The 22,346-nt window shown below is 47.0% G+C and overlaps 1 protein-coding gene across 1 annotated transcript in view; it reads right to left on the bottom strand.

The window, feature by feature from the left end:
- The window catches only part of L3MBTL4 (L3MBTL histone methyl-lysine binding protein 4), a 308,220-nt gene that overhangs the window by 144,853 nt on the left and 141,021 nt on the right, over nucleotides 1-22,346 (bottom strand). The window contains exon 13 of the mRNA XM_061169140.1: nucleotides 2,152-2,254. Within this exon, the coding sequence (XP_061025123.1) occupies nucleotides 2,152-2,254 (103 nt within the window). The remainder of the gene's footprint in view (nucleotides 1-2,151; nucleotides 2,255-22,346) is intronic.

The following is a 22,346-nucleotide window of genomic DNA, read 5'->3' on the forward strand; positions in this document are numbered from 1 at the left end:
ATAACCTACACATAAGAATCGTGGTCGGGGGGGGAGGGGGGCAAGTCAGCTGGGGTGAGTGAGCTCCTCGGTGGTCCCAGGAGCTGCCCGGGTGATGTCTGTGACCCCAGCCCTGGTGCCACAGGCGGGCAACTGCAGAGGACAGTAAGGGACAGACCGACCACCACGTACTGGCCGGCTCACTCTGAGGATAATGATCCAAGCTTTGAAGGAGGCACTAGGATGTCCCGTTATCCACCCAGAAATACCTGGCACTCAAAAATCCACCGTGAGGAGGCAGAACCTGGTACGCCCTCTCAGGGCTGTCCAGAGGAACTTTCTGGGCCGTCCAATACGGCAGCCACGAGCCACAGGCGGCTCCTGAGCATCTGAGATGTGGCTACTGTGACTGAGAAACTGAAATTTTTATTATTCTTAATTGTAATTAATTTCAATGTAAACAGACCCATATGACTACAACTACCATGTTGGACTTTGCAGCTCTAGGTTTTTAAAAACTAACACAAACACACAAGAAGAGCCTGAAGAAGATTATTCACAGCCACACACCCCTAGTACTGTCTGGAAAGTGGTTCTATCGACAGGGTCCTCACCTCACACAGACCCCGACCCGATGATGGGATGGCTCTTCCCCCACCCACTCCCCCGTGTCCTTTTCTCTCTTTCTCCCTTCCCTCGTACAGAACTCCAGCTTCACCACCAGGGCCTCTCTTATAATCCGCGAGTCCTGCACTTGTCCAAGTAACCAAGGTGTCTACATGTCTTCAATTTCTTTCTTTTTTATGGTTGCTATATTATAATCTTTTAAGTGTTAGTGTTTTTTTTTTAATTTTCAACTTTTTATTGACGTATAATATATTCATAAAGAAAAGTACAAGTATTATTAGTGTACTTAAGCTCAATGAATTTTCACAAGTTGAATACATCCCTGGTTATCAGCACCAGATCAAGAAACAATACTACCAACACCTTGGAAGCCCCATTTTTGAGTGGAGAACTCAAGAAATGCTGCACCCACCAAGGTTCTTAATGATACAAGTGTTGTGTGGAAAAACATGGGCATCCAGGATGCCAAGTCAAACGGAGATTCACGAGGGTCTGATTTTGAATGCAAAGAAGCTTATGTAATACGTTAACCAATTTGTGTCACTTTTTCAAACGTGTGCAAGAGTAGGTATTTGATTTTTAAATATCTGTGACAAAAGACTTAGAACTCTTTCAATTAAGTGTTAGTATTATATTTACACATATAACATATTTACGTACATCAGCATTATTTCTTATAGTAACACTTGCTTTGATTCATTTAGAGCTGTTTGAAGCACTGGTTTCCAGAACTGCAAGCACCTGACACAGCGACGACTTCTCTGTGGATCTCTTTTATCCAAACAAACATTTCCTTGTTTCACATATATGATTTATCCTTTTCTCTTCATAGTTATCTACGTGTTTGTTTTATCTGTTTGTGTTATTTGGACAAATCTGATGTCAAGTCTGTTCAGCTTTAATTTACATATTCTGTAACTAGATCACCAATATGAATAATTTATCTATACGTTACTTTACCACTTGATGGTGACAGAAAAAGCAGCGAGGACTTCAACACTTATTTGTACTTATTTTTCATTATAAGCACTATCCTCTCCATACTATTATCACATATTTAAAACACAGGCATATTCTGCAACATAACTTCACACTATTTTTTATCCTATAACAGAATTATCTCATCCCCAAATAAATAAAAAATAGAGAAAAAGAAACAGAGGCAAGGTGAGAGCCAGGGGCGAAGCGGCAGGAGGTTCTGGAATTTCTTGAGAAGGCGGTGAGAAGGGCAGCTGTGTGGGGAGGATTCAGGAGTGGGAGGGACGAAGGGTGGGGCATGTGTGCACCTGCTGAGACAAGTGTCAGAGGGCAGAGGCCCTGGGAAGCTTGGTGGTCTGGGCCGGGCCTCAGGAGGCCAAAAGGCCCGGAGGAAGGCGGGCTGGGCAGACACGGGAAACATTGAAGAGGGGCCTCGGGACAGGGATGGGGGAGTATGATGGGGAGGTGTCTGGCTCCCACAGGGTCATTACGATGCTTCCTACAGCTGTTAATCTGCATCATGTTTCAGTTCATCCCTGAAATAATTTAAATAAGAAAAAATTTTACCTGTGATGTCCTGAATACCGCGGACCACGGATATGGCCTATCCCTCGGCACCCTGGAGTGGGACAAACAGCTTGACCTGGAAGGATTTTCACATCATTTGCCCCTTCAGGAAGTAAAAGAACATACCTTGAAAACACCCTCAGCAAAGAAGAACTGGAAAGGCTAAAATATGCAAATGATATTCATCAAGACTTTACAAATTAAAAACAAACCGTCACCGGAAACACTTATTGGGTACTTGTGATGTTTTATAAAACGATTTAGCAGAAAATATCAGTGCTGTAATAGATAATAAGAACAGCAACTAACATCAGAGGCTGAGCAAAATGAATAGGCACTGAAGAAATTAAAAAAACAAACAAACCCAGAAGAACATGACATGTCTTTCACAGAATAACACTGGCAAGGGCAACACAGCCATGAGCTGAGCAGGTGAGTGGGTGAGGTCTGGTCTGAGGTTCCCCATGAAACTCCCACTCAACCACAGCAAGCCTCCCCCAAAGGGTGGACAGAAACTGAACCAGCAAATGGGGCGCAGAGGAGACAGTGACATGGCCCTCCCTGTGCCACTCAAGTGTGTCCCAGCGGCTGAAGAGCCAACTGCCTGACCATTCTGTACTGGGCTGTGCTGTGCTATATACACCATAGGATACTCTTCTATACAGACCATATCATACTGTACTGTACCATACTGTATATATATAGCATACTCTACTATACTGCACTATACTATACCGTATTACACTATCCTAAACTATATACACTATACTTTATATGCTCTACCGTACAATACTATATATACTATATTATACTATATATACTATACTATTCTATACTTTACTATCAATATATATACAATATTACAGTATACTACATATGCTATACTAAACAATACATAACCAATCCAGGCCAGAGATGAATTCCGTCAAGCGCAAGAGGCAATGTAAAGATTATCAGGATTGAAACCCCCTTGCTCTGTTCTGTGATTTTTCTCAGTCTCGTTTGCCCCTTCCCTCTCCTCCCCTCCCCCCTACACACACACACACACACACACACACACACACACACACACACACACATTGGCTCTTGGAATGTTCTACCCCCTCCTGTCATGCTGCTCTGGGCCTCGTTTCGATGAAGATTCCACACCTTCCCCCTCCCTCCCCAGCTCTTAGATTTCCACCTCTTGTTCAAGCTCCTGTCTCCTTGTCCTCGTCTCAATACTTTCTCCGACTCCCAGCTCTAATTTAACTTGCCTGTTGGGTGAAGACACTGCACCCTGCAGCTTCTTCAGGAAAAGACGTGCATTTTCTCACACTCCACGTGCCCCGGGATTGGCAGAGAGGAAAGTGCCCTCTTTTCCCGGCACCCCTCCTGGACTGTGCTTCCTCCCTGCTCCTCGGAGACTCCCGATGCAACAGGCCCCGACACCACTGGCCCCTCGTGGCTCACCCCCAGCCCCCCATCACCCCGCGCCACTCAGGAAGACCTCGGCCCCGGCTCCTGGGGTGCCGCTCTGTCCCTGCTCCACCGTCACCCGAGGCGGCCCCAACGCCTGTCCTCCCGGTTGTCCTACCCCATCTGCTGCCCTCACAGATCATTAACCGGCGCATCCCCAGGGGCCGCTTCCCCAAACCCGGCTGGGCCACACACGCAAAGGAAACCCTCCGGATCTTGTCGTCACCCAAAATGGCACTGCTTCCCAAATCATCTCGTAGTCGGGCTGCTTGCTCAGGTAGCCCCACTGCTGAGGCTCTTTTCAACATCATGGGAACTTCCAGGCCACTGATCTCCCTTCTTCCCCACCATCAGTCCCCTTGCATCGCGACCCCCTTCCCTTGTCTGAGTCTATCCACCAGTGTTTGACCTTCTGTTGCACATGACAGAAACTCTCTTGCCTCTCTGACCTTTTATCACATCTGGTTGTGAAAAAAAAAGTCAGCCATGAATCAGTTGTGTTACCCTGCTGCTCTGTGTTTTACATAACTAACTCTTCCTGGGAAAAACTACGCAGCAGTGTGGATTAGGTGTTACCAAAATGTCTGTCTTCAGTGTCACCCGAGCCCTCTAGGCTCTCCCAAACCGCCCACTAACCTCCATCCTCCGGGACTCAGTCGCTGGCTCGCCTGCTGCTTCACCGGAAAACCGGAGCCTGGTCACCTGTGTGCCTTCCTATCCCCCCTTCCTTCCCATCACAGAGCAGGGAGCTCTGTGCCCTCCCCCGAGCGAATCCTCGCCGTACAGGCTTGGGTCTCATCTTCCTCCCACTCTTCAGGAGCTTTGGGCTATCAAATATTCTAATTGCCCCCTGACTACTGAATCCTTTCTACCAACACTTAAACATACTCCAGCTTCCCCCGCTGGAGCCACACCCCCTTTAGCTGGTGTTCCCTCTCCTCCCGTTCACAGCCAGACTTCTCAGGAGGTTCCCTCTACTTGCTCCCATCCCATTTCTTGAACCACATCAGCCTGTCTTCTGAGGTCACCCGTGACCTCTCTGCATTAGGCCCAACGTGCACTGCTGAGAGCACACCACACTCAGTGCCTTGGTGCTAGGCTGACCACAGCTGGCTACCGCCTTCCTCAACTGTTACTGTCCCCTGGCTTTGGTGACATCACACTCGCCATCAGCACGTGGGCATTCTCTTCTTGGCCAGCTTTTCATCCTCTGCTGAAATTTAAAATGTCAGAGAACCCCAAGGTTTGCTCCTGGGCCATCCATTTCTTCGTTCACCAAATGTATACTATAGATGCTCAAAGGCTACAGCCCAGACACTCTGTCAGTTCTAGACCAATGCATCCAACTCTTTACCCAACATCTCTGTTGGGAATCTCTTAAAGGCGTTTCAAATTCAACATGTTCAAAACTGAAGTCACCGCCTGGTCCCCAAACTTCTTTTCCTCTAGAGCCATTCGTCTCAATAAACCGCATTAATCCTTGACATCTTTCCTGCCCTCATTTCACTCCACCCAACTTCCGGCCAATTCTCAGTCTCTTAAGTATTTCCACCTGCCAACGTATTCCCATCACTACTGGGTACCCTGACCCAAGCCATCATCGCCTGCCCCTTGAAGGACCTCAGTACCATCCTTCATTCAAGTCCAAGTCCCCATCTTGCAACCAGAGTGACATTTTCAAAACACACATCTCACCGCATCACTTCCCTCTTAGCTTCTTTCAATGGCTTCTCATGGCTCTTGGGATTAAGTCCCAAATCCTTAGCCTGGCCTACCTGATCCCAACTCCTGTCTACTTCTCTAGATGCGTCTTACTTGATCTTTCCCCTTACTCACTATTCTGCATCTATACTGGCCTTTTCCTGTCCCTTGAACCCACCAGGTTCTTTCACAGCTGAGAGCACTTGCATGTTGGAATGAGCTTCCGACCTCTCAGCCTGGAAAACTCCTACTTATCTTTCAGGTCACAGCTTACATTTCACTTCCTCAGGCTAACTTCCAAGAGTAGGTTAGGTTCCCTTTTTTAATAGCACTCACCTCGACTACAAATTAAGTGATGTATTTGTTTAGTGTCTCTCTCTCTCTCTCATATTAGAATCGTGAGCTGCGAGCCTGGGTGTACTGCACCATTGTGTCGGCACTGCCTAGTATGTCACGTAGTCAGTGCTCAGGACATGCTCACTGAATGACTCGATAAGCTTTCCATAACTCTTCCCTCAAGATGCTCAGAGCCTAGAAGAGAGGCTTACATAGAAACCAGAAATTGGCATTACAGTACAATTCTGTTGCAAAGAAGTACTGACCGAGGCTGGGTCCCAGTGTATGATGATGTTAGCATGAATATTTACACCTCAAATAGATTTTTGTTAAGTTTACTGAACAATAGGAAAGTATGCCTTAGACACTTATTACACCCTCACAACTCTGTGAAACACCTTGAGGGATAAGCAGAAATAAGAGCTGCCCTACCCCAAGGTAGCTTTCAGAAAGAGCTTGGAAAAAGAAAACAATTATTAAACAAATGAATGTTTAAGAATTATGAACAAGGGCTTCCCTGGTGGCGCAGTGGTTGAGAATCTGCCTGCTAATGCAGGGGACACGGGTTCGAGCCCTGGTCTGGGAAGATCCCACATGCCACAGAGCAACTGGGCCCGTGAGCCACAATTGCTGAGCCTGCGCGTCTGGAGCCTGTTCTCCGCAACAAGAGAGGCCACGATAGTGTAAGACCCGTGCATCGCGATGAAGAGTGGCCCCCGCTTGCCGCAACTAGAGAAAGCCCTCGCACAGAAACAAAGACCCAACACAGACAAAAATAAATAAATAAAAAATAAAATAAAATTAAAAAAAAAATGTAAACAAGCCCCTAATTAAGAAGTATGCTTGTGTCAAACAGTAAAAAAAAAAAAAAAAAAAAAACTATGAGAAAAGAAAGAAACACAGGGTATAAAGAGACTTTTCTCCAAACTGTGCCTCACAACACGCTCCCAAGGCCACCAGCACAAAGGTCTAGAACCTAAACCCACAGACAGGCCAACAAGCCAGTTCCCACCTGCCAGCCCAGATGCAGCTCTGAGCGGACAACGTTCCAGCAGCCTCCCAATGAAGGCTACTGAGTATTTCAGGACTATTTTAATGCACTTGGTTCAATCAAGGCTTAAAGTGATATTTTATCAATTTTATCAAATATTTATCAATGCATATTTATCTCCAGATCCCTGATGAGTGTCGTAATTCTCTCCTTGTAGGATCTGTAAGGAGAGGTGTGACCCCGACTATCGGAGAAGAGTTATTACATTAAGAACCACAGCAAGGACATAACAAAGAAGAAGTCAAGGAGAACATGCAATGAAAATGCACAGAACCTAACAGTTTTCTTGGTAATTTTGTATGATGAAGTTTAATGGGTTGACTTGATGGTGAATTAGACAGAGAACCGTCTGTTGGTGAAAAGAAACTGGTAAATTCTGTAATAGTTCATGTTATTGCCTCTAGGAAAAAAGGGAACCCATGATAAAATTAATGCTTTTCCCCAGAAAATAACTGCATTTTTGCCAAGAATATCTTACGTGTAACTTGGCTATTTGGAGAATTAGGTCTCAAGAAAAAATGTTCTCAGCTCGAAATCCGTTCCTTAGAGGGAGCATCGCTGACCGTATCACCCTTTCTTGCCTTCTTTTTCCCACTTTGCCTGAAATGCCCTCCCTAGTCTATCTGCTCGTCGTCTGGCGGGTGAGTCCGGGGTGGGAGGACATCTGCCTCTTCTAGCTTGTTAACCGCTGCACCCGCCCTGCCGCAGTAGGGACGGCACACAGGAGACGCTGAATAAGAGTGTGGCTTGTGAACGAATAAATAACTACAAAGACAACAACACTGACCACCTCTAAGCGCTGTTTTGGTACATCCTGACCATAGTGCTGTGAGATAATCACATATTATTCTCATTTCAGAGCTTAGATTGTCTAAAATCAATCTTCAGTCTGCTAACTGCTGTGAGCTACTCGCTAAAACTAGCAGCATCAATAGCTCCTAATTTATTCCAAGTCTTCTATGAAAATTTTACTCAGGCAGGAGTAAATCTAATGGTAGACCTGTTGCTGCAAGGGAAACAAGAAATGGAAAATACCCCTGTGAACTGGAAATTATCTGAGTAACGAACAATGTTTGTACTAGCGCGAGACCACAGCAAAGCATGCTCACGGATCCCCATTCTCACAGAGTTCCTCCGTTACCACAGCTGCCAGGGCGGACGCTGCAGGTGCCCACCCAACACCCGTTCCCCGAGCCCTCCTTGCTAAGGAGCCCTGCCTCGGTTCAGGGCAGCAACGTGCCCATGCCTGGCTGACACGGCTGCCTTTCCCAGCCTCTTTCACACCCGGACGTGGCCATTCGACACTGCTCCAGAGAGTACAGTCTAAGGGGAGGGCAATGTAGGATGTTCCTAAGTACTTTTTTTGCCTACTTTTAGGTGCCGCTGGTGCTGCTTTGCCCGTTTCCCCCTTCCTCAATCTTCACGGAACATAGATATAAGGGCTCATGAGGTGACAAGCACAAGGACACAAGCAAACGTGTTGAAGAGGGCAGAGAATGAAGGATGACGGAGCCTGGACCCAGGACCTGCCAGCGTGGGCCTAGCACATCAGTGTCTGTCACGTAGGAAAAACAACCCTCTCTTTGATGAAGGTACTGTGAACAGATTTTTATGTTACTTGCGGCTGAAGAAGCCCTAGAATAAAACAGCAATTGTATTTTGTTTTTCCTTTTGTGAAATCAAGGAATTGTTCTAAAACAAAAACTAGGGTTGCCTGTGAGTAGTAGACCTATTGTGATGTAAAGATGATGTAAGGGGTCAAAGGCAAAATCAAGAAACACAAGAGGCTGTTCTCATCTCTAGAAAATGAGAAAGGGAGCTGTCCTTATTTCAAAATGGCCTGAACTGGCAACTGTGAGTGATGTGGATGAGAAGGGTTCTCATCCCACCCAGGATGGGGCAGAAGCTGAAATCATCTCCCTCCTTCTGAGCAGAAAGCAGTTTCCTCTCCCAACTGTTATTTGGTACAGAGATGACCCAGAGCAGAATGACAACACTGACACTGACTGAAGCAAATTAAGATGATCTATTCACTTAAACATATAAGTGAGCCCCAGATTGGTGCCGGCCAGCACTACAAGTAAGGATCGAGCAGCAACATTCTTAGCCTTATTTCAACCCTCATTACCCGCTGCTGGAAAGGATGCAGTTCAACCCCAGTCACTTAGCAAGCGTTTTATAGAGAAATGACATTAGCACCGGGTGGTAATAGCCACTAGAGTGGATATAGAAAAGGAAAACAGATTCAAATCTCACTGATAACAGACAGGCAAGATACATTATTTCTTCTTAATTTTAAAATAAAAATAACCACTGAGGATTATTCATTCATTTAAAGAGATACCAAGTGCCTGTTATGTGTACCCTGGGTGCTAGAGATACGGTGAACTAAATAGAAGACCTGCCCGCTTTGAGCTCACCTTCTGGTGCCAGAGACAGAGTAAACTACAAATAGAAACAGTGTAACGTCAGTGATGGTGTGAGGGAGGAAGAGAAAGTGACCGGGTGGCAGTGGGGACCCTGGTTCAAGGCAGAGTCGTCAAGGAAGAGGTCCCGATGTTCGGACAGGATCCTGCGTGCAGTGAAGGCACGAGTCGTCCTGGGACAACAGCAGGAAGGCCGGCGTGGCCGGGGCCACGTGGACAATGGAAAGGGCACAAGAGGCGAGATGGCGAGGGCCACAGTGAGGTCTCCGCCACACGCCGGGCTTGACAGGGCACGCCTGAAGGACCGAGTGGGGAGTGAGTCACTGAGGACTGAACTTACTGCAGCCTGTTCTTTGAGCAGCGCTTACTTCTTCCACTCAGAACTCGGGAAGGGCTTACAGGCTGGCTCTGTGCTGTGGTTGAGGCATCCGTGCCTGGCGTTAAAGCCGTGACCAGGATCAGAGAGATTCTTAACCGCTGGTAGTTAAGGGATGTCTGGAACCTTGAGGTGGGAGCCAGTGATCTGCAATGGGCTGAGCTCCGGTTTCTGCCCACGTGGCCCGACCCCTGAATGAACATGACTCACAAGATGCCACCCCTGGGCACCGGCATGCAGGGGAGATGCCGGATGGATACAGAGCAGGTTCAAACTGCATTTCCCTCGTGCGAGCTGCACTGAGAGCTGGGGAGCAACGTGGAGAAGAGTTATTTCAACCACATCCTTCCCTGAGATGCCACAGTGAGTTTGTGTCTGTGGAACGGAGGAGAGGCCTGAGGACTGAGCTCTGGGCGACACAACGGGTAGAGACTAAAAGGAAGGAGGAGGGAGGAGGCCGGGAAGCCATGCGCCCGGGGCCAAGGCACGAAGGCTGTGATGCCTGGGGCTTGCAGTGAACAGGCACCAACAAGCCAGACTGACCTTCAAGGGAGAAGGGAGAGAAGAAAGGGGGAAACAATGGCATAAACTACTTTTTTGAGGAGTTTTAGTAGAAAAGGTGATATGAGAGTGGGTTGCGGTCAAGAAGGTGTTTTCCTTACTGTTTCTGTTTGAGTGATGATGGGAATGTTTCCGTAGAAGGAACCTGACAATGTAGAAGGAGAGGGTGTAGCTGTGGGGAAAGGTCCTTGAGTCACGGCCAGCGAGGCCCGAGCATGGCCGGCCTCCGGGGAAGGAAGGCAGCGCGTGGGGACGGGAGGACCAGCTTCTCCACCGAGAGCTTGTATTTTCTCAGTCAAATAGGCAGTGAGATCATCAGCTGAGATTAAGGGCAAGGAGAGCAACAGGATTAAATCTAGGACTAAAAATCTAAAAATGAAGCAAACTGTTAAAATATGCACATGTTCTCACTCCAAGTAATTAAGCTTCCGCTATCTTTATTCTGGATTGGAAACTTCTAGGGTAGTATCCTGTCTTGTTTTGTTTTTTCCCACCCCACCCCCCAGGAAATTTATATCATAGTTTGCTAAAAAGATTTAATGAAATAATTACCCCAAATGTTGGAGGATGCAAATAATAAGCATATCTTTCAAACTGAAATTATAGGTTAATCATACCTATTCTCCATCTCCTAATGAAATTAGGGACAATAAACACCCGTTGTCCTATAATAATGAGTTTCTCAAAAAGAAGAAGAAAATAATGTAACCAAACACCATGGTTGCCTGTACTAGGTTTCAGGCTGTCAGATTTCATGATATATAAATGAAATAGAACCATAATTTTCTGAAATGGGAATGCAGTAAAATAATGTTTAAAAAAGATTCTAAAAATGTAAATATCAGCTGATCTAAAAAACCTTTAAAGTATAACAAGGGCAGTATTAGTAGAAGAGGGTAAACTAACCACCTACCTAAGGCAGGAAAACATTTAGAAGGAGGTAGAGTCGGGAAAGACCAGTGGACATAACAGTAATCACACTGGTTCCACCTCACAGAGTGCCCTGGGGTAAGAAGAGACAGCAGCGTGGACAGAGCAGACCCGAGAGAGCTTCTGAGCAGCCACGGTGAAAAGTGAAACATGTCACATGGGGCTTTGCTCCATATTTAAAAGGAGACAGCAGAGTAGCTGGCAAAGATTTTCTTAGCAAAATATAATAAAATGCACTTATCACACGTAGAGTTATTTAAATGAGAGACCAAATGGCACAGTGTGCAGCTGGTAAACTACACAAGGATCCTGGGCAGGGAAGGTCTCCTGTCTACGTGCGGGCACAGGACCAGGGAGACCAGGGCTTTGCTGGAAAACGGGGCGATTTGGCCCAAGGGACCAGATGAAGCACCTTAGACCTGGCCGTGCACTGGCCTGAGCCACCGTGAGGAGGGTACAGGGCTGGGAGGAAGTGTGAGTGGTGGTACGTGACAGATGGCTGTAATGACATCAAGGACAGAAGGGAGAAATACACGTTTGATCCCATACACCTCTCCTTCAAACATTCTAAAGTAAAGAATTTGTACCATCTATTTCTACCACAACTATTTAAAAACACAAGACTAGGCTCTTTTTTTCATTACTGAATAGCACAGGCCTTCATAAAATGCCAACCTGCCTTGTAAACCGTTTTTAACCTTTCAAAAACTCAGGAAAGTGACACCCTTGATTTATGGAAGGGGAAACTGGGAGGGGTCCACAGAGATCACAAAGAAGCACAGAATTTTAGGAGCAGAAGAGTCGTAGAGACACAGGCACACAGAGAAATTGGTTTACACGTAACTGAAGTAAATTGAATTAAACTTACTTCTTTCAATAACTGATAACCGTACTGTGAGGAACTGAAGGGTAATACAGCATCGAAAAGCATCCAATACAAATACTATTTCACTAGACGGTCCTATTTCATTTTTTTCATTATTTTTAAGAAAGAAATCAAAGCAGATGCACTTGTCTTCTAAACCTTAACTTTTATACAAATTCTCTCTCAAAGATAATATAAAAAACCAAGACTACTTTCTTACTTTCTGAAAGTCCTAATTTAGCTGATCTTTTATATGAAAACCACTTTTTTAAAAAAAATGACAAAAGTGGTGCTTGGTTTATGTAAATGGATTACTCCCACCTAATCCAAGTGAAAATGCTGCAAATCCACCCCCTCCTCTCCTCTGATTCTCGTGCATTCTCTCTCCCACTTTCTATTTCATTTCTTGGTTTCTACTTCTCTCTCTTCCCCCCCTCCCCCCACTATGCCTTGTGCAACAAGATACTAAATAAACAGAAGCCACAAGGCTGTCCTTATTCCCAGGATTTTCCTTATTCATATGAAGGGAGATAACGGACAGGCCTAAAACTGTAAGTAAATCACGGTTGCTTATGACTTGTTTTTTTTTTGTTGTTTTTTTAAAAAAATTAATTAATTAATTAATTAATTTTTGGCTGTGTTGGGTCTTTGTTTCTGTGCGAGGGCTTTCTCCAGTTGCGGCAAGCGGGGGCCACTCTTCATCGCGGTGCGCGGGCCTCTCACTATCGCGGCCTCTCTTGTTGCGGAGCACAGGCTCCAGACGCGCAGGCTCAGTAGTTGTGGCTCACAGGCCCAGTTGCTCCGCGGCATGTGGGATCCTCCCAGACCAGGGCTCGAACCCGTGTCTCCTGCATTGGCAGGCGGATTCTCAACCACTGCACCACCAGGGAAGCCCTATGACTTGTTTTTGAGCTTTCCCAATCCTTGAACTAATTTTCCCCCCTTTTACTAAAAGAGGAAATCAGTTAATAAGTTCCATTTTCACTGAAAGTGTCACACATAATTTGCTGACTAAAAAATCAAACTGATTAGTTGCTGACAGACACGTCGTCTGTTCTCATAACCAAACATGTATAAATATAAAAGTTATTTAGAAGAATTAAACACACTCTATAACTCAAGACTCCAAAGTGGGGTGATTAGAACACCGTCCCAATAACCTGCAGATTACACCTAAAGCAGGTACCATGGCGTCCACAGTCCCTCCTCAAATTGGCCTTGGCCTCAAGTGCCCACACTAAGAACTTTCCTCACCATGGAGCTTTTGGACATTCTTAATGGAAAATGCTGGGAGTCGCTTGAGAAACTCTTTTAAATATTTATTAATAATTACGTTTCTCCCCACGGTTCCTACTCTAACCCTAAACTGACAGTTAATGAAGTTCCCACGTTGAATGACTTGAGAATAGCATTGTCAGAACTGCTACATGTCTAAGGGGAAGGAAGCCTCCCTCCTCCGTCGTGTCTGTAACAGACGCTCCGATGAAACGGGAGGCAGCTCACCTTCCCCCCAAGACCCAAGCCCACATCACAGTGGCTCTGAATCAGGCTGGATTTCAGACCTGAGAGACAACAGCCCTTCCTGGATGTGTCAGAGCTGCCCCGGGGAGGGGAGCTCCATGGAGGGGCCACCATCGGCTGGGCCTCCACGCGCTGCCGGACGGAAAGAGCAAATAACAGACACAAAGGCCTCCGTTCAGAGAAGGCACCTGTCGCAGGCTCCGACCGCCCCGAGTCTGACTTGCCCCTGGCTGAGCGAGTGTCCCCGGAGCACGGACCCTCACTGCCCTTTCGGTCCGCTCTGAACACCTGGTCAGAGACCATGGACACGGCAGGATCCCAAGAGCTAGGGAGTCCACCAGAGGATGGAGGAAGGGGCACAAAGGTGTTCAAATGTATAAATCTCCAGGTCCCACAAAGTCAGAATCCCAGAGGCAAGCTTCTGAATCTTATTTCTTAAGTGTTCCCCATCCAGGTTGGGAACCACTGACCGAGTCCATCTGGTTACTTTTGCAAGGAAGGAAATAAAGGGTTAGAAGTTTAAATCATTTGTGCTAGATCGTAACTCATATTTTGGTGGTTTGGACAAGAATTTAAGGCTCCTGGCTTGCAGATCTGTGCTCTTTCCCTCTGCTACACTGCCCCATAAGTAACTGCTATCATCTCAACTTTTATATGTTTATACACACAATCTTTCTTAATCAACCATCCCTAGCTTTAAAAGACAGGAGGAGTAGCCACGCATGTCGTCACACACCTGAAATGAACAGAATGAAGTCTGGGTGATCCCACCAGGCCACCGCGGGTGGATGTGGGAAGGAGCACGAGCTGGGAGTCAGAGACCCCACTCCTCTCCTCAGCCCCCCGCCCTGTGCTCCTCAGAATGGGAGCAGACGCCCCAGCTCATGATGGCCCGCGTGTCCATAATGTGGTACCGTCTTCACACAAGAGGACCCTCACCTCACACCCACCACTCACCTCCCCAACCCTGCCGACTGTCTAGCTGGCTGATGGAAAGGTAACCCCCGTGCTGGCCTTACACAAACACACCCGTTAGTAACTGTGACTGAACACTTTTTTTGCCTCACTTGCTGAATTTAGAAGCTACCCCTAGAAGAAGAAGTGACTCCACTGTGTTGCTAAATTTTCCCTGGACGCCTGGCATTGCATACAATTTGGTCAGAGGAATTATATTAAAAAAGTCCCCTCCCATTCTGATGATTTTCGTTACAAAACAGGTCCACTGACGTGAAAAAGAGGACGATGACTTCAGAGAAAATGAGGGAGGGTGTTCTTGCCAATCTGGAAAACACAACGCACACTGAAGAACAGAAACTTTCAAAACCACGTTTCTTTTACTCAGCTCTACAATTCCTCAGGACATAAAGGCTTTTCATGTCCAGGACAACAGCCAAGTAAACCAGCAATAAGGAGAATGCAGGATGATTCCAGGGCACCGTGTCCTGAAGGAGAGGGTCAAGACTGCAGAAGGACAAGTGTCAGGCTATCAGCAGCTGTGTCCTCCTGCCCAATGCCTTCAACTGTTTGGTGCTGACAGAAATAATGGTGCAGAGAGACAATGTCTGTGAAGGAATGACGCCAGTCAAATTAGGAGCATTCTGAAGAATGCTCTAGGGCTGGTGAGACGCAGGAGAGGACAGCAGGCCGCTGGCCCGGCCTCGGCAGCTCTGACTGTGCGTCTGCAGCCTCGGCTCAAGGAGCTCCCAGACACGTGGGTCCCGGGAGCAGGGCATGGAGGAAAGGTCTGTGGTCGGGCTGCCGGGTGTGCAGGCACGGAGAGCTGTTAGCCCACGAAGTGGCCGGTGTTCGGCCCTCTCTGATAATCACAGTGGTCTCATGTGAAGTGAAACTCGCTCTTTTGCCAAGGAAAACAATTCTAATTTTTACTTTCTGGCTTAAAATGAATATCAAAGCATGGATGAAAAGTAATGTGTAAGCCAAAGGCTCTTAGTTACCCAATAATTCTGTATATTTTCAGTTCTGTAAGTTTGTCATTTGCAGTATTCATTCAATTTTAGGTTTGTGTATAAATTTTGAACTTCTTGATTCTTGGTTGCTTAAAATGCAGAGTGAAATGGAAAACAAAACCCATAATCTCCATACAGCTTCTTTTATAATGCAAATATATAGTGTTTATTTTACATGAAAAATATTTGATTCTATCATCATTCCATGGAGTCCTTCACAGATATATCTACTTATAAAATAAAATGGACAAGTATTTTTTAATCTTTCTAATACGAGGAAAGACAAATGAACGAAACATCTCCAAGACGCTAACAGCACTAAGCAACTGTGGAGTTGCCCTCACCTACCTCCAAGCCCTAAGTGTGAGAGAAGAAGTAGGTGCAGACAGGAGAAAGCATCTCTGGAGGAGGAATTTCTGCCTCCTCACACGGCATCCCGGTGCCCAGCTAGCGCTGCAGTGCCCTGCCTGACCTCCACCAAGGCTCCCAGAGGTGCCGGGTCACAGGGCCCGCTCTCCCTCCAAGCTTCATCATCCTGGTCACCAGTGCACAATTATGTCCCAAAGGACTTTCCAAGTCCTGGCACAGTGCTCAGTATACTGGTGATAACAAGTAAACCTTCATGCAGTGACAACAGAAACACTACCCCCTAAGAAGGGAAAACCTTCCCTCTCAAGTCGTATTTCCAGGCAGGCAGTCAATCACCCAAGGATCCCATCAATCAGGCCCTGTAGGGGGCCAAAGGAATAGGAGTATAATAATTGCATCCTGTCCCCTTTTCTTGAAGGCATTATGGTCTTCTGAAGAGGGTGACAACTCTGTCAGAGAAATCTTGAAAGGTGGACATCCATGTGCTGACGTCCACAAACCTGGCCAGATGTGACTCATAAACTGGAACAGGGTAAGGACCGGTTTCACCCACTGCCAAACCACTGGGTTATTCCATGACTTTTAGGAGTTAGTGTGCATTTGTTTTCAGTGCCAGTGACTTTGCCCAGAGATGTACCTTGTTTAGACACAATCTACCAGCATCTGTAATGGACAACTGAGACCACCTGGTCACAGGACACCTTGGCTGTGAACCGCGTGTGGCTACGGGGAGCAGGTAACCTGCACAGGGCACCAGAGACCAAGCTTTAGAACAAAGTGAGTGAATCCTGCCCTCAGCCCTCCAGAAGGCAGAGTATACAGGACGAGTACTTCAACAAGGAACATTTAAAACAGTAATATCATTAAGACTGTAAGTACATTTTGAAATGTATTATTTTTCCCTGAGAAGTCTATCATGTAAATCTGTAATTAGGGACTTCTAAAATAGCTTTTTTTTTTTTTAACACAATATGCTGTAATTGTCTATCAAGTCAATGAGTACTTAGGGACTCTTAAAACTGCTGATTACTTGCTTGCTGTATTTTGGAAGAACGAGTACTAAAGATTCCTTATGAAATTCTCCTTAAAACAGAATGAAATCAGAAATGTGCTGTTACCTGGCTAAGTTAACAATCTTCAATTTTTCCTTGGAAAGACATCTATCCATCATCATATTTATCATTCCATGTCTGGACTATAATTGCATTAACTCCTATTTTATAATCTAAGTGAATTTCCATCTCTGACAGAATAAAACTTTTCTAATTCCCAATTCGAAATTGGGTCCCAAATGTTTCTAATCCCAAAGGTCCCAAAGAGGGCTGTGTTAATCATTTATTCCTTAATGTAGATGTAAGTCATTTATCTCACTTAACAGGATAAACAATGTGCCAGGCCATATGGTATGGTATTTACAATTCATTCCGTCGTATTTATACATCTGCTAGGTAATGAACTAAATGGAATAAAAATGAGCTATATCTTCTATCAAGTTATGTTCTGTTATGCTTATTTACGTTTAACAGTTAAATAAATTAGCAATGTTCTCAAGGTCCTTAATATAAGTTATAAAGGTTATAGATATTCTTATAGTAGTTTGTACTACTATTAACATACACTTTAACGTCATAATAATGTTTTGTTTAATTTATTTTGTAATCAAGCATCATAATTACTTCCAAACATAAATCAAGCAGAAGCTAAAGAAAGAACTATGACAAGATTATTTAGACATGGAAGCCAGCTAGGAAATCTCCTTTTTCTGCCTGTCGACTTCCTATTCATGAAAGATTCTTTTGTTAGCTGTGGGGGATGTTTGGCCCACGTGTCCCCTACTAGGGCCTGAACAGACTAATTGCATAGCTACTACTCAAGACCTCACTCCATAAAGGTTGCAGGCGAGAGCCCAGGCTGGTCTCTCGAGATGCTTGTTGTTTTGGCATAAGTGATTAACCAACTCTTAGAGAGAGAAGTGGATAAACAGATAAATATTTATTGGAAGCCAGACACTGGGGAAATGCTGACAGACACTCCACTCATGAAGCTGACAGTCTCATGGGGACTAGTGACAGAAAGCAAGGAAACAGACAATTAGAGTAATTACGTACTGTGATATGCACAGAGGAGCAAAGGGAGCGGTGAGATGGAAAATCACAGTGATGTAACGTGGCCAGGGGAGGCCTTGCTCAGACGGGATCATTCGAGATGAACTCTAAAGGGTGGGAAAGAGTCATATTTTACAAGAGCAGATGGACCGTTCCGGACAGAGAAGATGGCATATGCAAAGGCCCTGGGGTGGAAAGAATTTGCATTTAAGAAGTGGAAAGAAAGGAGTGAGTGGAACAGAGGGAGGTGAAAGGAAGACAAGGAGGTCAGGGGTGTGTGTGTTCACCTCACGATCTCTCTCTCTTTCTGCATTTCCCCCTCTGGTCTCATCCCACCCCCTCCTCAGGCTGAATAAATGCTGAAGTGGGCATTTATTTATGAATAGGGAGCCCCCAGACAAGGCTGGGTGAGGGCCAGCTATCTGCCTCCTTTGGTATACTAAGGATTGGCTGTGCATCACTAGGAAAAGATTCCACATAGCAGAAGGTGATGGTGTAGCAGTGGCCAGTGGCCAAGTTAATGAGCCCAAGGCTGTCCTTCTGCTTCAGCACAGCCTGTGTGGGATTGCAAGGGACCCAGAAGTTCATCCGTGCCTTAGTGAGGAGGCTCGGGGTCTCTGAAAGGGCTGGAGGGTAAGCAGAGGCCTGGGGTCAGGATATAAAAGCCACGTGAAGAGAGAGTTGGGGACTAGAGAAAACAGCCAGACCACACAACTTGGGGGCAGTATCTTGGGGCATGAACCCAGGTGGGGTCCCCCAGGACCAAGAAGGATTCCTCTTTATGGATCAGTGAGGCTCATCCAGCCTTTTCCCTAGAAGCAGCTGCACACCCTGTGAGCTGCTGATTTTCACGAGCAACGTACTCTGACTGCAGACTCTCCAGGCATAAGGCTGTGATGCAATGTCACCTATTTCTATGTTTTGCCCCCCACTTCCCATCATACCTCCTGCAACACTGCTGATGCTGCAAAACAGAGGGTGCTGTCCCTTTCTGGAAACCCAGGCTCAGCACTGCCAGAGGCCTCTCCATGGCTGGAACCTCATACCGGCTGGGTCACCCCCCCCTCGCATCTGAAGAGGGGTGACGGGAGGGGAGCCTGACCTGATTATAAAGGTACACACTGTGGATTCAACCAAGTCAGGAAGAACATTCCGACCAGGGCCAGAGGCCCACCTTTGTCTCTAACAAGGTGGGCAAACCACTGCATCTCCAGGCCCTGAATGATGGCTGGGGGATTGACGAGCTCAGAGGATTCTGGCAGGTTTATGTTCTACCTCCAAATCGTTGGTGCCTCCCAAGGATAAAGCGTTTTTTCTAGTTGGCTGGAACTTTCGAGAATAAGAATCAAATCCTCTCTCCTACACCTGCTGGGTCCTGTACCCTTGCTGAGAGGGCGGTTTATTCCTCTCAAGCTGGGATGGGGCATTCACAGCGCCAGCACAGAGGCCAGCCCAGTCTGCTGGGAGGGTCACCTGCCGGGAGATGCTCTCCCTGGAGTGCTGGTGGCCCTGTGTCACCCACATCCCCACCGGCTCCTGTCATGGCACATCGGTACTTTGTCATTTCAGAAAAAAACACTTTATGCTGGTGAGAAACGTCTATTAGTTACCATGTGGCGCATCCAAAGGTGCATTTAATTTAAAAGATGATTCTTTTGTCTCCAGCTATATCTACTTTATTAGAGGCACTGGGACCTGTCATATTTCTATTTTATTATTTCTATTACTACTTTAAAATATGAACAAAACATTTCCATGCAATCGAATATTTCCTTCTGTTTAACTCTGATTTCTAAAAGAGTGTTTAAAACAAGGCCTGAAGGGGCAGGGGGGTGAAATAAGTATAGACAAATGACATTTGTAAAATGTAGGAAGTCAGGAAGATGACAAACAGATGGGTCAAACATTCAGCGGCCCACTGTGCACGGCGGATGGGGCCGAGCCATCCTGGTCCACGGGGTGGGGTGGCGGGGGGAGGCCAGCTAGGGTCAGAGGGCCAGGCCAGGTGGCCGATGAGCATGCTTGACTCTGGCCCCGTCACAGGCATTTTTCTGACACGCACCCACCACCTGCAAGAGCTGTGAAGAGTCAGAGCAGCAGAGGTGAGTGATACAAAGAGCCTGCCCCGCAGACCTCGTGGTCTCCGGGAGCCACTGTTCTCCCCTCAGCCTGTGTCTGCAGCCCGAGCCTGCCTGCTCGTGGCGGCGGGGTGAGCCTGCGATGGGGACCTGCCTGCCAGGGAGAGCTATTCTAGAAAGCGGGACGGAGAGCACAGAGGCGCAGAAGCACATCACACCAGCCGGTGCGCAGTGACTGTGCCGAGAAACAGAGGCGGCTCTGGGGCCAAAGGGTGCAGCGGGCTTGTCTGCGAGGGGACACCTGAGCGAGCCGCAGGAGGTAGCATGCGGTGGCACCCAGCTGCAAGCCAAGGAACAGCAGTGGCTCAAGCGGAGACACACAGCTGGTGTGCCGCGGGCAGTGCCAGGGCCAGGCGATGCCAGCTACAAACCAGCAGCTGCCATCTACCTCGACGATGATTAAACCATGAGCCGCTGCAGCTGCTGACCTTCAACACCCCCTGAAACGAGTTCAGGGTGAACTCTGTGCTTTGGGAAAAACTGGCACAACAGGTCTTCAGATAGTTAGATGTTTTCAGGAGCCGATTTTATGAGCCCAATTCTTGTATCTCCTTGTGTCTAGAAAAGCACTAAAATCCTTCATGGTGACGTCTGCTCCTTGTCACTAGCAGTAACCTTCTGCAAAAAATATGTGCTTGGTTGCACGCTTCCCCCTTGACCAAAATCACATCTATACCGACCTTCCCCCTACATCTTTGGAACAGTTTCTCAGAGCTATCTGAAATGCTGTCTTCTGGGCTATGGTCCTCATTTTGCCCCAAATAAAACTTAACTCACAACTCTCATGTTGTGCGTTATTTTTTTCAGTTGAGACCGAGCAGGGACAAGAGCAAAAACCCTGGCGGGAGCTTCCAGGGGCCTCCAGGTGAGGGCCCCCAGGTGAGGACTCCAGGGCAGGAGAGCGGCAAGAAAAATGTCACTCTAACACAACAGAACAGAGGACAAAATCCTGCGGGATGACGAGGACGCAGAGACAATTCATCTCCCTGAGGACATGAGACAAAGCTTTGGAGAGGAGTTAACCCTTGACTGCAAAGAACTTCACCTTCTGCCCAAATGCTGCCGCATAAACACTGGGCACAAGGAACGCAGAGCCCACCCAGAGGCCAAGGAGCCACCCCTGTAGACTAAGGAGAGAGGCAGGAGCAGAGCGGAGGACAGAGGCCAGGGCCACGGCCCACACTGGGGGTGAAGGAGCTGTAAGCTGTGCCGACCGACCGGGGAAGGCGCGGAGGAGAGCTGCTGGCATGCGTCTCATCAAACAACCAGAAAGCTACTGAACGACAGTGAGAATAACTTCATGTCTCTAGTGGTCCATTTACGACTGCTATTGTGAGTTATAATAAGAAGTATATACTTAGTCTTCATCCCTGTCCTGGCACAGAGATCCTGAAATCCTTGGAATTTCCTGTGTCTTCTGTGAACGGTAATGAGGTGACTTTTGGAAAGCATGGAAGGATGGGGGCCGGTGGCCAGGAGAACCAATCATCAGAGGTTTGGAACTTCCAGTCCAACCCCCGAGCCCCGACCCCAGGGAGGGGAGAGGGGCTGGAAGTCAAGTTCAGTCACCAATGGCCAATGATTTAATCAGTCGTGCCTCCATAATGAAGCCTCCACAAAAACCCCAAAGGATGGCCAGGTTGGCGAAACCCTGGAGACTGGGGGAGAGTGGGGCCTGGGGAGGGCAGGGGAGCTCCGACCCCTCCCCCAGACCTCACCCTGCACATCTCTTCCACAGGCTGTTCCTGAGTTAGATCCTTTTATGATGAACCAGTGACCTAGCGGGTAAACTGTTCCTCCGAGTTCTGTGAGCCGCTCTTGCAAATCAAACCTAAGGAGAGGGTGGTGGGAACCTCCAGATCTACAGCCAGTCCCCCGGAAGCACAGGTGACAACCTGGACTTGTGACTGGTGTGTGAACTGGGGATGGGGATGGGGGGGCAGTCATGTAGGACTGAGCCCTAACCTCCAGTAAACAGTGTTAGACTTGAGCTGAACTGTGGGACACCCAGCTGGTGTCAGAGAATTGCTTGGTGTGGGTGAAAAACCCACACGCACATTGGAACTGGGTGCAAAACATATTCAGATTTTTATTTTAAAGAACAGCAACGTTCTTTCATTCGTAGTTTCATGCGGCTTATGGGGCCTGCTTTTCTTAAGTCTAAGTCAGTCATTCTGAATTTTTCAAACTGTCCTACATGTCATTCCAAATTCGCTCGGAGATCAGCAGCCCCTTTACGGACAGTGCAATTATAACAAAGAACCGTACTGGTTGTTTAAGTTTTAGGAAGTAAAGTCAACTCCCAATTTTCTGGATCAATGAAGAGAAACGGCGGCCTAGGAAGCAAATGTGCCTGCGCTCTTCACCTGGCCCTGCTCCTTCCAGTGGGGT

The sequence above is a fragment of the Eubalaena glacialis genome, chromosome 15 (genome assembly GCF_028564815.1).
Source record: "Eubalaena glacialis isolate mEubGla1 chromosome 15, mEubGla1.1.hap2.+ XY, whole genome shotgun sequence".
NCBI classification, from domain to species: domain Eukaryota; kingdom Metazoa; phylum Chordata; class Mammalia; order Artiodactyla; family Balaenidae; genus Eubalaena; species Eubalaena glacialis.